This window comes from Poromitra crassiceps (assembly GCF_964638095.1).
Source record: "Poromitra crassiceps genome assembly, chromosome: 14".
Classification (NCBI taxonomy): domain Eukaryota; kingdom Metazoa; phylum Chordata; class Actinopteri; order Beryciformes; family Melamphaidae; genus Poromitra; species Poromitra crassiceps.
Window position 1 is genome coordinate 33330915 of NC_139633.1, and position 17092 is coordinate 33348006.

General features: G+C 43.0%; 1 protein-coding gene across 1 annotated transcript in view; it reads right to left on the minus strand.

The window, feature by feature from the left end:
• Nucleotides 1–17092, minus strand: part of anapc1 (anaphase promoting complex subunit 1) — a gene marked incomplete at its 5' end in the record, with an annotated part of 254294 nt that overhangs the window by 103566 nt on the left and 133636 nt on the right. The window contains 4 exons of the mRNA XM_083650747.1: nucleotides 5592–5683; nucleotides 6049–6130; nucleotides 9985–10137; nucleotides 16861–17001. Of these exons, the coding sequence (XP_083506873.1) occupies nucleotides 5592–5683; nucleotides 6049–6130; nucleotides 9985–10137; nucleotides 16861–17001 (468 nt within the window). The remainder of the gene's footprint in view (nucleotides 1–5591; nucleotides 5684–6048; nucleotides 6131–9984; nucleotides 10138–16860; nucleotides 17002–17092) is intronic.

Sequence of the window (17092 nt, forward strand, 5' to 3'; positions counted from 1 at the left end):
CCAAGAGAGTTATGTGTGCATGTATGTACTTTACTCCAAGAGAGTTATGTGTGCATGTATGTACTTTACTCCAAGAGAGTTATGTGTGCATGTATGTACTTTACTCTAAGAGAGTTATGTGTGCATGTATGTACTTTACTCCAAGAGAGTTATGTGTTCATGTATTGTACTTTACTCCAAGAGAGTTATGTGTGCATGTATGTACTTTACTCCAAGAGAGTTATGTGTGCATGTATGTACTTTACTCCAAGAGAGTTATGTGTGCATGTATGTACTTTACTCCAAGAGAGCTATGTGTGCATGTATGTACTTTACTCCAAGAGAGTTATGTGTGCATGTACCGTAAATTCCGGACTATAAGACGCACCGGTGTATAAGCCGCGGGACCAAAATTGACTATTTTTTTCTTCTATAAGCCGCACCGGACTATAAGCCGCGGGTGTTTTGATGTTTAATTACCATATGAAAGGGTTCGTGCACAGAGAGGAATGTCGGGAAAGAGATCGCTGTTTGGGGAAGCTCCCATTTATTAACATTTCAACAAAACAAAACAAAAGTCAGGTCACTAATCCCCAGACAAAATCACACAACAATAGGCTACCGTATATGTGCAGCAAACCTGTAACCAGAGAAGTCAAGTCACTAATCCTCGTCTTCCTCTTCTTCCTGCGTACTGAAACCACCAAAGTCCTCATCTTCAGTGTCGGAAACGAACAGGTTCAGGGTGGCTTCGTCAACCACTCTCCTCTCTCCTTCAGGTGCCATGGCACGAGTCCGATACCTCACGAGTCCGACACCTCACGAGTCCGAAAAAAGAGGCTAACTTCCCCCAGACCCTAACCCAAAACCTAACCTCTCCCACCCCCACGCCTAAACCTAACATCCCCCAGACCCTAACCCAAAACCTAACCTCTCCCACCCCCACGCCTAAACCTAACCTCCCCCAGACCCTAACCCAAAACCATGAGGTGTCGGACTCGTGAGGTATCGGACTCGTGAGGTATCGGACTAGGGGGCAGTCCCCGTGGCGTCATCCTCTTCATCCCGCAGCAGTCCAGCGTTTTGGAACCCGTTGGTAATTGTGGATGTTTTCACACTCCTATAATATTCCGTGATCTTCCTTTGTGTGAATTCGCCGAAGTTTGTGATTTTCTCCTGATAGTCGGGAGGGAGTTGTTCAGTAGTTCTCCCCCGGACGGACAGTCCCTTTTGCCCAGGTTACGCGCGGCTGCTCTGTTTGATCGGCGGCTGCTCTCTTTTAATGCGAGATTGACTGCTTTCAACTTGAAAGCTGCCTCGTGTGAATTTCTGCGTACCTTCCCCATGGTAAGTGAGAGTGTTGCTTCTACTGCTCGTCTTGTTGTGAATATTCCTTGATCTTCCTTTGTGTGAATTCGCTGAAGTTTGTGATTTTCTCCTGGTAGTCGGGGGAGGGAGTTGTTGCCCGAGTGGCCGTTTGCTTACCGTAATTACCATATGTAAGTGGTCACGCACAGAGGGGATTGTCGGGAAGAGATGGCTGTTTGAGGAAGCTCCCATTTACCGTATTACAACATTTCAACAAAACAACATAACACAACACCACCGTTGTTTATTTTTACAGTGCACACAGTGTCCGCGGTGTGGTGAAAAGAGGGCAAGAGAGGAAATTAAAACAGAAGTGGATTTATAGTTAGAAAGAGTGCTAAAAAAGAGAGATTTTTTTTTTTTTTTTTTTTTTTTTCTGAAAAAATCCATAGATAAGACGCACCGTTATATAAGCCGCAGGGGCCAAAAAACGGGAAAAAAGCCGCGGCTTATAGTCCGGAATTTACGGTATGTACTTTACTCCAAGAGAGTTATGTATGCATGTATGTACTTTACTCCAAGAGAGTTATGTGTGCATGTTTGTACTTTACTCTAAGAGAGTTATGTGTGCATGTATGTACTTTACTCCAAGAGAGTTATGTGTGCATGTATGTACTTTACTCCAAGAGAGCTATGTGTGCATGTATGTACTTTACTCCAAGAGAGTTATGTGTGCATGTTTGTACTTTACTCTAAGAGAGTTATGTGTGCATGTATGTACTTTACTCCAAGAGAGTTATGTGTGCATGTATGTACTTTACTCCAAGAGAGTTATGTGTGCATGTATGTACTTTACTCCAAGAGAGTTATGTGTGCATGTATGTACTTTACTCCAAGAGAGTTATGTGTGCATGTATGTACTTTACTCCAAGAGAGTTATGTGTGCATGTATGTACTTTACTCTAAGAGAGTTATGTGTGCATGTTTGTACTTTACTCCAAGAGAGTTATGTGTGCATGTATGTACTTTACTCCAAGAGAGTTATGTGTGCATGTTTGTACTTTACTCCAAGAGAGTTATGTGTGCATGTTTGTACTTTACTCTAAGAGAGTTATGTGTGCATGTATGTACTTTACTCCAAGAGAGTTATGTGTGCATGTATGTACTTTACTCCAAGAGAGTTATGTGTGCATGTATGTACTTTACTCCAAGAGAGTTATGTGTGCATGTATGTACTTTACTCTAAGAGAGTTATGTGTGCATGTATGTACTTTACTCCAAGAGAGTTATGTGTGCATGTATTGTACTTTACTCCAAGAGAGTTATGTGTGCATGTATGTACTTTACTCCAAGAGAGTTATGTGTGCATGTATGTACTTTACTCCAAGAGAGCTATGTGTGCATGTATGTACTTTACTCCAAGAGAGTTATGTGTGCATGTTTGTACTTTACTCCAAGAGAGTTATGTGTGCATGTATGTACTTTACTCCAAGAGAGTTATGTGTGCATGTTTGTACTTTACTCCAAGAGAGTTATGTGTGCATGTATGTACTTTACTCCAAGAGAGTTATGTGTGCATGTATGTACTTTACTCCAAGAGAGTTATGTGTGCATGTATGTACTTTACTCCAAGATAGTTATGTGTGCATGTATGTACTTTACTCCAAGAGAGTTATGTGTGCATGTATGTACTTTACTCCAAGAGAGTTATGTGTGCATGTATGTACTTTACTCCAAGAGAGTTATGTGTGCATGTATGTACTTTACTCCAAGAGAGTTATGTGTGCATGTATGTACTTTACTCCAAGAGAGTTATGTATGCATGTATGTACTTTACTCCAAGAGAGTTATGTGTGCATGTATGTACTTTACTCCAAGAGAGTTATGTATGCATGTATGTACTTTACTCCAAGAGAGTTATGTGTGCATGTATGTACTTTACTCCAAGAGAGTTATGTGTGCATGTATGTACTTTACTCCAAGAGAGTTATGTGTGCATGTATGTGCTTTACTCCAAGAGAGTTATGTGTGCATGTATGTACTTTACTGCAAGATAGTTATGTGTGCATGTATGTACTTTACTCCAAGAGAGTTATGTATGCATGTATGTACTTTACTCCAAGAGTTATGTGTGCATGTATGTACTTTACTCCAAGAGAGTTATGTATGCATGTTTGTACTTTACTCCAAGAGAGTTATGTGTGCATGTATGTACTTTACTCCAAGAGAGTTATGTGTGCATGTATGTACTTTACTCTAAGAGAGTTATGTGTGCATGTATGTACTTTACTCCAAGAGAGTTATGTGTGCATGTATGTACTTTACTGCAAGAGAGTTATGTGTGCATGTATGTACTTTACTCCAAGAGAGTTATGTGTGCATGTATGTACTTTACTCCAAGAGAGTTATGTGTGCATGTTTGTACTTTACTCCAAGAGAGTTATGTGTGCATGTATGTACTTTACTCCAAGAGAGTTATGTGTGCATGTATGTACTTTACTCCAAGAGAGTTATGTGTGCATGTATGTACTTTACTCCAAGAGAGTTATGTGTGCATGTATGTACTTTACTCCAAGAGAGTTATGTGTGCATGTATGTACTTTACTCCAAGAGAGTTATGTGTGCATGTATGTACTTTACTCCAAGAGAGTTATGTGTGCATGTATGTACTTTACTCTAAGAGAGTTATGTGTGCATGTATGTACTTTACTCCAAGAGAGTTATGTGTGCATGTATTGTACTTTACTCCAAGAGAGTTATGTGTGCATGTATGTACTTTACTCCAAGAGAGTTATGTGTGCATGTATGTACTTTACTCCAAGAGAGCTATGTGTGCATGTATGTACTTTACTCCAAGAGAGTTATGTGTGCATGTTTGTACTTTACTCCAAGAGAGTTATGTGTGCATGTATGTACTTTACTCCAAGAGAGTTATGTGTGCATGTTTGTACTTTACTCCAAGAGAGTTATGTGTGCATGTATGTACTTTACTCCAAGAGAGTTATGTGTGCATGTATGTACTTTACTCCAAGAGAGTTATGTGTGCATGTATGTACTTTACTCCAAGATAGTTATGTGTGCATGTATGTACTTTACTCCAAGAGAGTTATGTGTGCATGTATGTACTTTACTCCAAGAGAGTTATGTGTGCATGTATGTACTTTACTCCAAGAGAGTTATGTGTGCATGTATGTACTTTACTCCAAGAGAGTTATGTGTGCATGTATGTACTTTACTCCAAGAGAGTTATGTATGCATGTATGTACTTTACTCCAAGAGAGTTATGTGTGCATGTATGTACTTTACTCCAAGAGAGTTATGTATGCATGTATGTACTTTACTCCAAGAGAGTTATGTGTGCATGTATGTACTTTACTCCAAGAGAGTTATGTGTGCATGTATGTACTTTACTCCAAGAGAGTTATGTGTGCATGTATGTGCTTTACTCCAAGAGAGTTATGTGTGCATGTATGTACTTTACTGCAAGAGAGTTATGTGTGCATGTATGTACTTTACTCCAAGAGAGTTATGTATGCATGTATGTACTTTACTCCAAGAGTTATGTGTGCATGTATGTACTTTACTCCAAGAGAGTTATGTATGCATGTTTGTACTTTACTCCAAGAGAGTTATGTGTGCATGTATGTACTTTACTCCAAGAGAGTTATGTGTGCATGTATGTACTTTACTCTAAGAGAGTTATGTGTGCATGTATGTACTTTACTCCAAGAGAGTTATGTGTGCATGTATGTACTTTACTGCAAGAGCGTTATGTGTGCATGTATGTACTTTACTCCAAGAGAGTTATGTGTGCATGTATGTACTTTACTCCAAGAGAGTTATGTGTGCATGTTTGTACTTTACTCCAAGAGAGTTATGTGTGCATGTTTGTACTTTACTCCAAGAGAGTTATGTGTGCATGTATGTACTTTACTCCAAGAGAGTTATGTGTGCATGTTTGTACTTTACTCTAAGAGAGTTATGTGTGCATGTATGTACTTTACTCCAAGAGAGTTATGTGTGCATGTTTGTACTTTACTCCAAGAGAGTTATGTGTGCATGTATGTACTTTACTCCAAGAGAGTTATGTGTGCATGTATGTACTTTACTCCAAGAGAGTTATGTGTGCATGTATGTACTTTACTCCAAGAGAGTTATGTGTGCATGTTTGTACTTTACTCCAAGAGAGTTATGTGTGCATGTATGTACTTTACTCCAAGAGAGTTATGTGTGCATGTTTGTATGTATGTGCTGGTCGGTTGTGTGTGTGTGTGTGTGTGTGTGTGTGTGTGTGTGTAACTCACCCCCAGACAGACCATGCCCAGGGCCAGTCCTGCAGCTAGTGAGTATGACTCTCTGTCTGTACAATACTCCATCTCTGGACCAGGAGGTCGACCTGAGACACGCACGCACGGGCGCACACGCACGCGCACACACACACACACACACACACACACACACACACACACACACACACACACACTCTTTAACATATTTATTTCGACTGCGTGCACAAAACATTAGGTGTGCTGCCCTCTTGCTGAACTCAGTTGAACTCTCACTAACTGAGCTTGACTGTTTTTCCATTTAGAATTATATATAATACAGTTCCTAATACCTGGGTAAAAGGCTATTTCCTCATGTGTGTGGTTGTAAACATTACAGTATGTCCTCATTAAGTGTTATTGTTATGTGTTTATGCCATATATCACAGTTTGTCTTTCTCTCTCTCACCCCCTCCCACCCCCCACACACACATACCTATCTCAGCCAGCAGGACCTCAGCGTTGTGTCTGTGTCCGGTTCCCTGGTACACCAGCCCGATGCCGACCACAGCAGCTACCTTCACAGTAGAGTTGAGTAGAATAGAAAGTGATTATTTTAAGTTGAATGTTTCAGTAGAATAGAAAGTGACTATTTTAAGTTGAATGTTTCAGTAGAATAGAATAGAGTGATTATTTTAAGTTGAATGTTTCAGTAGAATAGAATAGAACGTGATTATTTTAACTCATTGAGTGCCAGCCACTTTTGGAGAACGGACGCTCCCAGTGCCAGAGTTTCAGAGCGTTTTCAGTGATTTCTCGAGGCCCACAGAATATTGTGTGATATTACTATGTAAACACCGAACACGCAAAAAGAACAAGGAGACTCTATTGTATCATCAGCAAAAAAAAGTTTATTGATACCATTTTCCGTTCTTTAGTTATCAGCCGGAGAAGATAGGTCAAAAACAGCAAAAATATGCTTTTCTATCAGGAAGCTGAGATATTCAGCCTTTTGTGAAATGCATTATTTCAAGCACATTCACTGACTCTAGCTAATCTTTTCTGATGATGTGACCTGGTTTAGTTCTGTGGTGCATGCGCGCCCCACCCCCCTGCCCCCCCCTCTCCCCGCCTCTCCCCGAGTCAGCTGCCAACTCCTCCCCACACGCACAAAGTCTATTCGGAGCCTCTGTTTTTGCGCCGGCGGCTCCTGGCAGCTCACAGCAGCAATGAGGAAATGCCCAACGCGACTGCAGGTAAGGGTTGGCCCTTCGGCGTTGGGTGCTGCCTTTCTGGTGGGTACTCGTGTGAAGAAACTATGCAGACAGACAGACAGGCAGAGGAGCTGCAGTTGTGTGCGCGGATTGATTGCTGTTGGCAAGCAGCCCAGAGCCATCTACATGATGGCTCTGTCTGCCGCATGAGCGCGGTTTGTCTTTGATCACGGCTTTGTCAGGCTGTATTCCTTGACACTTCTGTCATCTGGAGAGCACTGTCGCCACCTAATGGCTCGGTAAAATAGGTTATAGACATTCAACATGTCCCAAAATGTTACAGGACATAGATCTGGCTTCGATGGACCCCCCCCCCGTCAAAAAACGCAATTGACGACAATCGTCGTCTTTGGCACTCTACGTCAGTATTTGAATTGACGACAGCTGTCGTTATTGGCACTCAATGAGTTAAGTTGAATGTTTCAGTAGAATAGAAAGTGATTATTTTAAGTTGAATGTTTCAGTAGAATAGAAAGTGATTATTTTAAGTTGAATGTTTCAGTAGAATAGAATAGAAAGTGATTATTTTAAGTTGAATGTTTCAGTAGAATAGAAAGTGACTATTTTAAGTTGAATGTTTCAGTAGAATAGAATAGAGTGATTATTTTAAGTTGAATGTTTCAGTAGAATAGAATAGAACGTGATTATTTTAAGTTGAATGTTTCAGTAGAATAGAAAGTGATTATTTTAAGTTGAATGTTTCAGTAGAATAGAAAGTGATTATTTTAAGTTGAATGTTTCAGTAGAATAGAATAGAAAGTGATTATTTTAAGTTGAATGTTTCAGTAGAATAGAATAGAGTGATTATTTTAAGTTGAATGTTTCAGTAGAATAGAAAGTGATTATTTTAAGTTGAATGTTTCAGTAGAATATCATATTAAACAACTCTCCAAATCATGTTTCTTCCATCTACGTAGTATAAGTAAACTCCGATCTTTAGTCTCCACGACAGAACTGAAGATGCTTATTCATGCCTTTATTTCATCACGTTTAGACTATTGCAATGCCCTGTTCCCCTCACTTAGTAAATCTGCCCTTGGTCGCCTGCAAGCAATTCAGAATGCTTCAGCAAGACTCCTCACAAGATCAAATAGACACTCTCACATCACACCCCTTCTGAAATCACTCCACTGGCTCCCTGTTCCATTTAGGTATCAGTTCAAAATTCTCACACTCACCTACAGAGCACTCCATGGTCAGGCTCCAGCTTACCTGGCTGATCTACTCATTCCCCACTCTTCTGTTCGCTCCCTCAGGTCAACTAATCTTCACCTCCTGTCTGTCCCACGCACCCGCCTCGTGACCCGTGGTGACAGAGCTTTTGCCGCTGTTGCCCCTAAATTGTGGAACTCTCTGCCGCCTGCTATTAGGTCTGCCCACTCTGTTGACTCTTTCAAGGCCCAGATTAAAACCTACCTGTTCAAACAGGCCTTCACCTGACTCCCTGCATAGTGCACACCCTGTCGTGCACGTATGGGTACTTTCGCCCCGTGCACTAAGCACTTATTACTGTATTTTACTTATTGTGTTCTTATTCTTGCAATATCTTGTTTGCATTATTTCTTGCTGTGTATTGTTTTTCCACTTGTGTGGCTTAGTGCCTTTTTACTCTATTTTTAATGTCTATTTATGCACATGTAAAGCACTGTGAAAAGCGCTGTATAAATAAAATTTACTTACTTACTTAGAATAGAAAGTGATTATTTTAAGTTGAATGTTTCAGTAGAATAGAATAGAGAGTGATTATTTTAAGTTGAATGTTTCAGTAGAATAGAATAGAGAGTGATTATTTTAAGTTGAATGTTTCAGTAGAATAGAATAGAGAGTGATTATTTTAAGTTGAATGTTTCAGTAGAATAGAATAGAGAGTGATTATTTTAAGTTGAATGTTTCAGTAGAATAGAATAGAGAGTGATTATTTTAAGTGTAATCTTTCAAACAAATGCAGACACTAGCACACAGTGTGTACATCCTGACACACCTCACACATACTACGGTACATATATTGTGCAATAGATACAGAGGCAGTGATCCCCTGAGCAAAACCGGCTCTGCAACTGGGGTGCCCTCCATGGACATTATCCCACAGACACTTCAAGGACGTTTACTTAACGTCTTTCATGGACATTTACAGGGACATTATCCTACGGACACTTAAAGGACATTTACTTAAAGCAGCTACGAGCAACTTTTTCGATTGTTATTAAACAGTATAATTACAATATTGATGCATCACATCTTACCTATAATAGTAGCTGAGACCAAAGCCGTGTGAATCGGAGATTGCTCCCTTAATGATTATTAAGTCTGTGTCTGTCTAAACTCGCGTCAACAGGGGGCTCTCTCTCTCTCCTTACCGCCGGACCGGCTACCCGGAAGTGAAACCCGGAAGTGAAACGCAGCTGCCTTTTTACCCCGTTCGCGCTGCCTAGCAACATAACATAAACAATGTGAATGCCACGCATACTCTCGCGAACATCTCTCGTTATATTCTAACAGGTGTTTTGGAAGTTATTTTGTGGTTATGGCCGAAGTGGCTGCTGCAAACCGTTTCATTTCACTTCCTGATCTTCCCTGGCCACAGACAGACTACACTGGCCGATTCACTCGGGGTTCAAGCGAGACTACTCTGCGTTGGTCTCGTCTACTATTAGAGGTAAGATGTGATGCATTGATATTAAATTTATACTGTTTAATAACAATCGAAAAAGTTGCTCGTAGCTGCTTTAACATCTTACATGGACATTATCCCACGGACACTTAAAGGACATTTACTTAACATCTTACATGGACATTATCCAACAGACACTTAAAGGACATTTACTTAACGTCTTTCATGGACATTTACAGGGACATTGTCCTACGGACACTTAAAGGACATTTACTTAACATCTTACATGGACATTATCCCACGGACACTTAAAGGACATTTACTTAACATCTTACATGGACATTATCCCACGGACACTTAAAGGACATTTACTTAACATCTTACATGGACATTATCCCACGGACACTTAAAGGACATTTACTTAACGTCTTTCATGGACATTCACATGGACATTATCCCACGGACACTGCAACATATTGGCCCTTGCACCCAGAGAGAGTCCCCAGACCAATAGACAATGGGCTTCCGAGATTGGACACACACTTACCTGTACGTTGTGCGGGACGTCCAGCTCAGTAGAAGTGGGCGGGAGCAGGGCGGGGATGTGTATACTGAGCAGGCGGGTGATTGACATGTCCATGGTGCCCAGTTTGGCTGAAGACACGCCCAGCAGCAGCCCGATACTGGTCATCTCATGGCCCTGCAGGGGGAGCCAGAGGGACAGACGGTGGATTTGGATTCGGGTGCTGGAGAGGGTAAATTATGTTTCTGACCACTTTTTCCTGGAGCGTGACCCCATTGACCTTGCATTCGCTTTTGCCCAACTTTTCCAGAGCTACTATGAGGAACAACATGAGCCCCTTTTACACAGAGATCCCACAACATTGGTGCCATATTCCCCCCCCCCCCCCCCCCCCCGGAGTGTCTTTTAGATAGCATCCACCCACCCTGGACCCGGAGTGTCTTTAATGGCCCAATTCCACCGCAGCTAGTAGCGCGGTCCCGCTCCGCTCGACTCGATAAATGGTCTCATCCCACCGGTATAAACCGGCCCAGCACGGTTAGATTTGAGGCTGAGTCGTGCTACTTTTGGTCCCTGCCTCGTCGGGGTTCTATTCTGCGAACCCGGGTTCATACGGTGACGTGAAAACATTGTAGACGACTGATTGGTCAGGCAGAATCGTGTTTACTGTCTGACTGTCAATGCAGCGCTGCATACCAGTTTAGTGGGGGCTTACCTTCTCTTATATTATGTTATTTCCATCAGTCTTTTGTGTTGCTGCCTTCGGCGCTGGTGAAATAAAAGCGATCTCCTTGCTCAGCTTTAACATGCGCTCCTCGGGAAGCCCTTTGTAGTTGCCTCCGCTAGGCCGCAGGCGAAGCCGCGGGTCTTGCCTGTTGAGCTGCCGCTGGGGTTCTCCTCGTAGCGCCTCTCCCGTCCCCGCGCAGTGCATGCATGTGAGTTTGAGTAACAACAAAGTGATATCCATTCTCCTAGCCGATTGTCACATTTGCCCATGTACACTGTAGATCATTTAGGGGCACCAGTATTTCATAATCAGTTTAAAAGTTCCGTGTATTGATTTCATTTTAACGTTATACTTATAGCCTACTTCGGCAATGGGCGGAGGGCAGATATGCGGTCCCATTGACGACCAGGTGTGGGCGGAGGCAAGTAAACTTGCTATGGAAACAGAGTCTATATCAAGTAGAGCCGAGTAATACCAGATAGAGTGGAGCTGTACTGTGCTGTTATATGTGGTGGAAATGAGCCATTAGATAGCATCCACCCATCCTGGATTGAAATGAGGCGTGAAGCCATGCTGTGGGGTTCCGTTATGCGCTAATTGCCTGACCTTTACCATTATAATGAATCAAAGTCCGACCAATTAAAATCTGCCGGTCAGCAAGTCCGGTGAAAAGAATCCCCTATCAGCACAATTTGAGTTGAATTAAAATAGGCTCAAATGACATTTCCACCCAGCTGCTCAGAGATCATTCAAAACTGTAAAGCAATGTGAGATCAGTTAGGGAGAGACGTTTTAATGTTGTTCCCCCCGGTACACAATGAAGTCATCACTAAAGAGATCACTTTTCCAGGAAGTAAAAGTAATGATATTATAGAGATTATGGAGAGTGATTATAAAACGTTTGGTTTTGCGGCATAAATCTATCATTTTGGCAGACAATTTGATGCAGAGCAGCGTGCAGTCCCATGAGTGCACAAACGTCAGTAAAGTGTAAACAGCACCCCCATCAGGTGGGGTGGCGCAGAAGACAAACGACTTCAGTCTAATCAGCTCTGGCTGTGACCCAGACATCCAGCACTCACCATGACCAACAGCTTCCATTAGCTCCCTGTGGACTGTGTGTGTGTGTGTGTGCGCGTGTGCGTGCGTGTGTGTGCGTGCGCGTGTGTGCATGCATGAGTGTAGTGTGTGTGTGTGTGTGTGTGCATGAGTGTACTGGATGTGTGTGACTGCATATTTAATAATCATATAGGCAGAACAGGTCCCTCCTACATGTTTAACACCAACAGTGACTTATTTGTCATTCAGCAGCCAATATGCTGAAACATGTAGAACTAGAGGATAACACATCCTCCAACCTTCCTACAAAGCTGCCCATCACCTGCTCTGTGCTAATCTGTTCATCACTTTTTGAGATATCCTGCAGACAAACAAACAGACGGACGGACAGACAGACAGACAGACAGGCAGACAGACAGACAAACAGGCAGACAGAAAGGCAGACAGACAGGCAGACAGACAGGCAGACAGACAGGCAGACAGACAGACAGACAGGCAGGCAGACAGACAGACAGACAGGCAGACAGGCAGGCAGACAGGCAGACAGACAGACAGACAGGCAGACAGGCAGGCAGACAGACAGACAGGCAGGCAGGCAGACATGCAGACAGACAGGCAGGCAGGCAGGCAGGCAGACAGACAGGCAGGCAGACAGACAGGCAGGCACGCCAGGCAGGCAGACAGGCAGGCAGGCAGACAGACAGACAGACAGACAGACAGACAGACAGACACACACACACACACACACACACACACATATATACCAGTTTCCCCTAGAAAATCTTTCAGCCCTGGAGGGATTTTCGAAACGTACCTCGACCGCAACGGTGGGGGCCGTCGCTGGCAACGCTGAAGTTTTAGCTAAATTGTTCACATCTATGTTCGCAATGGCATCCCAAGTATCATCATACTATTATGGGATGCGATGTGAACATGTGAACAGTTGTATTATGGGATGTGCGTTTCCCAGGCAACGACACATGTTGACAAGTTTTGGAACAGCGCTGCACGCTGGCACAATACTCCTAAAAGCAAAATGCTTATTGTTTTGAATGATTTGGCACCTTCTATTACTGTCAACACCAGTATTGTTGTATTGTAATAATATACCATAAAGGTTTATTGAAATTTTGGGGAGAGCAGGGGGGAAGAAATCTTAAAAAAAAAATCTAAACATTTTTTTTTTTTTTTTGCAATTTCTTAGAGCCGCCAACTAAAGCTTCGAGAGCCGCCAGCGTCCCGCGAGCCGCGCAATGAGGAACTAGGATCTAGACAAAAGAAGAGCAGCCAGCAGAGTGATGGAATTAACAAGAAAATGGCTGAGCTATCAGCGCAAACAATTGACACGTTTCAGCCAGCAGCCACCATCAGCTGTTAACGAGCGGCTAACTACGCAGTACCACCTTATGAGTTGAGACTACAGTCATCACTAGCTGTGTTTCCATTACAGTTTTTCGCAAAATAATTGCGATATTTCTACAACTTCGACAATGTACAATTGCGACTTGTAGGCGTTTCCATTGAAGTTGAGTTTGGTCTGATGGCGCGCACACCTGAACGCAATTCCCGTTACCAGCAGCTGCCACAGTGATTACGCACGGGGATCTGCCCGTCCGTATTCAAAAGAACATGTTGCTGGCTGCGGTGAATGCAGTGAGCGCGACAGGCAGAGGAAAAAAGGTAGCCTACAACTTGGGACAACAGTCCCATTTTAGAGATGGAGGGGGGAAAACTCGGAAAAGGCTGATTTGGTGCAATAGTCAGAATTAATCACTTCAGTCAGCAGCCAGCACCGCACCGGTGTGTGCTTTTCATCCCCGATCATCTCGCCGCTGTGCCAAATGCGCGCACACAGGCATGGATCCATTTCTGCCATTAAACATGATCTATTTTCCGGCTCCGCTTTTGCTTAACACTCGTCTTTCTGCTAGGTAGCGTTGCTTCAAAGTTTTCCACTTGGTGCAGAGGTTTTGCCACGGTTTATCGAACCCTTTCTCCCTCATTTTCCGCTCCTTTTCCAAAGGAGAAGATGGGTCACATGACGTTCAAATGCGGAAAATGTGTTTCCATTACACTTTTGCGATAAACTGCTATATCGACACGTCTGAAAAACCACCTCATGAGAGCGCATTTCGAAATTCGAAATTTACGTGTTTCCATTACCCAATTTCTATTGCGATATTTAGATTTTGCGCATTTCTGAGGGTAATGGAAACACGACTAGTGAGACTGAACGTCCACAGAGATACACTCCAACTCCGGTAATGTTAGACAGACTTATAATGCGTGATCGCGCAGCTTGCCGATCACGGACCAATAGCAGGCGGAGCTGTGGCTCTGGGAAACCCCCATCTCACGTGAGGTGCGGAAGGAACTCAACCCATTCCCTCCCACTCTGCTGATGACGCGCTCTACCTCCTGAGCCACAGCCGCCCCAGAAGTAAGCTGGGGGCAATTAATTTAGAATGTTTATGTTGTCAAATTGAAACGGTCTATAATCATTTAAAAAAAAAAGACGTGATTATGATTTGAACTAAAGAAATGGACATATTGAGGGTCAGGCTACTCATATCTTAAATAATTAAATTACTTTAGGATTACTACATCTAAAAGTCAGCAAAAGCCGGTGTGGAGATAAGATTGTAAGATATGAACAAAGAGGAACCAGCAAACTGATTCAAAACAATGATTATCTACGCCAGGGTTGGGGGCGATTCACTTTCGACGCATTCAGTTCAGAAGAATGAGAGACTGTGTGTGTGTGTGTGTGTGTGTGTGTGTGTGTCTGTGTGTGTGTGTGTGTGCATAAGTGAATGAATGTGCTTGTGTGTAGCTGTATAAACGGTATTTGAGTCGCTATTTGCACAGCACCTCATGAGTATTTGTGCCTTTTCTTGTTTGTATGCATTTATACCTTAGTGAAAACCAGTAATTTACAGCACTGTCTGCTTACTGTAAGCTGAATGTTCAGGTATGAAGGTATTACTTAAAGCGACGTTCACCCCAAAATCCCAAATAGATATTTTTCCTCTTACTATACCTGTCGTGCTATTTATCCATCTCGATCGTTTTGGTGTGAGTTGCAGAGTTTTGGAGATATCAGCCGTAGAGATGAGTCTCTCTAAGGTCGCTTTCACATGGTGGACTGGTGGTGGACTCTGTGCTGTCACATATAAGCTGGTGAACTCTGTGCTGTCACATATAAGCTGGTGAACTCTGTGCTGTCACATATAAGCTGGTGAACTCTGTGCTGTCACATATAAGCTGGTGAACTCTGTGCTGTCACATATAAGCTGGTGAACTCTGTGCTGTCACATATAAGCTGGTGAACTCTGTGCTGTCACATATAAGCTGGTGGACTCTGTGCTGTCACATATAAGCTGGTGAACTCTGTGCTGTCACATATAAGCTGGTGAACTCTGTGCTGTCACATATAAGCTGGTGAACTCTGTGCTGTCACATATAAGCTGGTGAACTCTGTGCTGTCACATATAAGCTGGTGAACTCTGTGCTGTCACATATAAGCTGGTGGACTCTGTGCTGTCACATATAAGCTGGTGAACTCTGTGCTGTCACATAAGCTGGTGAACTCTGTGCTGTCACATATAAGCTGGTGGACTCTGTGCTGTCACATATAAGCTGGTGAACTCTGTGCTGTCACATATACGCTGGTGGACTCTGTGCTGTCACATATAAGCTGGTGAACTCTGTGCTGTCACATATAAGCTGGTGAACTCTGTGCTGTCACATATAAGCTGGTGAACTCTGTGCTGTCACATATAAGCTGGTGGACTCTGTGCTGTCACATATAAGCTGGTGAACTCTGTGCTGTCACATATAAGCTGGTGAACTCTGTGCTGTCACATATAAGCTGGTGAACTCTGTGCTGTCACATATAAGCTGGTGAACTCTGTGCTGTCACATATAAGCTAGTGAACTCTGTGCTGTCACATATAAACTGGTGAACTCTGTGCTGTCACATATAAGCTGGTGGACTCTGTGCTGTCACATATAAGCTGGTGAACTCTGTGCTGTCACATAAACTGGTGGACTCTGTGCTGTCACATATAAGCTGGTGGACTCTGTGCTGTCACATATAAGCTGGTGAACTCTGTGCTGTCACATAAACTGGTGGACTCAGTGCGATTCGGGGGGGGGTGAAGTTGCAACATTGTTTCACTTTTCATTTGGTCTGGTTCTCTTTCACACAGCAATTTGTCACAAGAGCACCAAACTTTCTGAACAATGTGATGTGGTCGAAACCGTCATTGGACAGAATAGGGGAAATCTCTGTTTTTCTGTTGCCTTGCCTGCTGAGGGCTGACTGAACAACACACGTGAATCCGTGAAACACAACCCATAGAGAAACCACCTTTATGCAATCTTGGGATTTCTGGTTTTACTTTGGTGTTACTATCAAATAAATATTTTACAAGGATGCGCCCAATATGAGCAGCAGATGAGGCAGCGAGCGGTTGGGTCCAACATCATTCTGCAGATGAGAGCAGATAGGCAGCGCACCGAGAGAGATGGCGGATCAAGCTCCTTAACGCGCATGTGCTCTCTGTTAGTGAGCTTTTTTTCCTGCCGTCACGAAAACCAGAGACTGATACCTGAAGTGTGCATTATAGGACATAGGCTACATGTACCGTAAGCTGTGAAACTTATGTTGTTGGGAATAATTCGGTATAGTGGTATAGTTTGGTAAATTTGGCGTTTTAATTACAATCAGTCGATTGATTGATCATGAACATGAATCAATGATTGATTCGGGAATCTGCATAAAATTGACATCCTTAGTAAGAAAAAAAAAGAAAAAAGTTCCTACATGAAACTGCTCACAACAAGGTCTGTGGATTATCTTGCGTAACCGGGGCATCATTTCTGGAAGGAGACATTGCTGTTGAGTTTTTCAAATGTATTTTTTGGTGCTTTCTCAAAGCTGAGAGCCATCCAGTTCCATTGTATTCTAGAGAGGGCAGACATCTCTATGGCCGATATCTCCAAAACTCTGCAACTCACACCAAAACCATAAATAGCACTACAGCTAAGAGGGAAAAAACTGAACTGTCCCTTTAAACCCTGTGTGTGTGTGTGTGTGTGTGTGTGTGTACCTTGTTGAGGTAGTCGTGTATGTTGAGCGTGGCCAGCTTGTTGAGGTGTCCGTTGAGGCCCAGGGCCATGAGGAAGCCTGCGTACTCATTGGCCAGCTCAGGACTCTTTGGCTTGTTGTAGGCGATCCAGGCTGAGTCCACCTGAAACAAAAGCAGAGAGGCAGGCTCCATCATCCAATCAACAGAGAGGCAGGCTCCATCATCCAATCAACAGAGAGGCAGGCTCCATCAT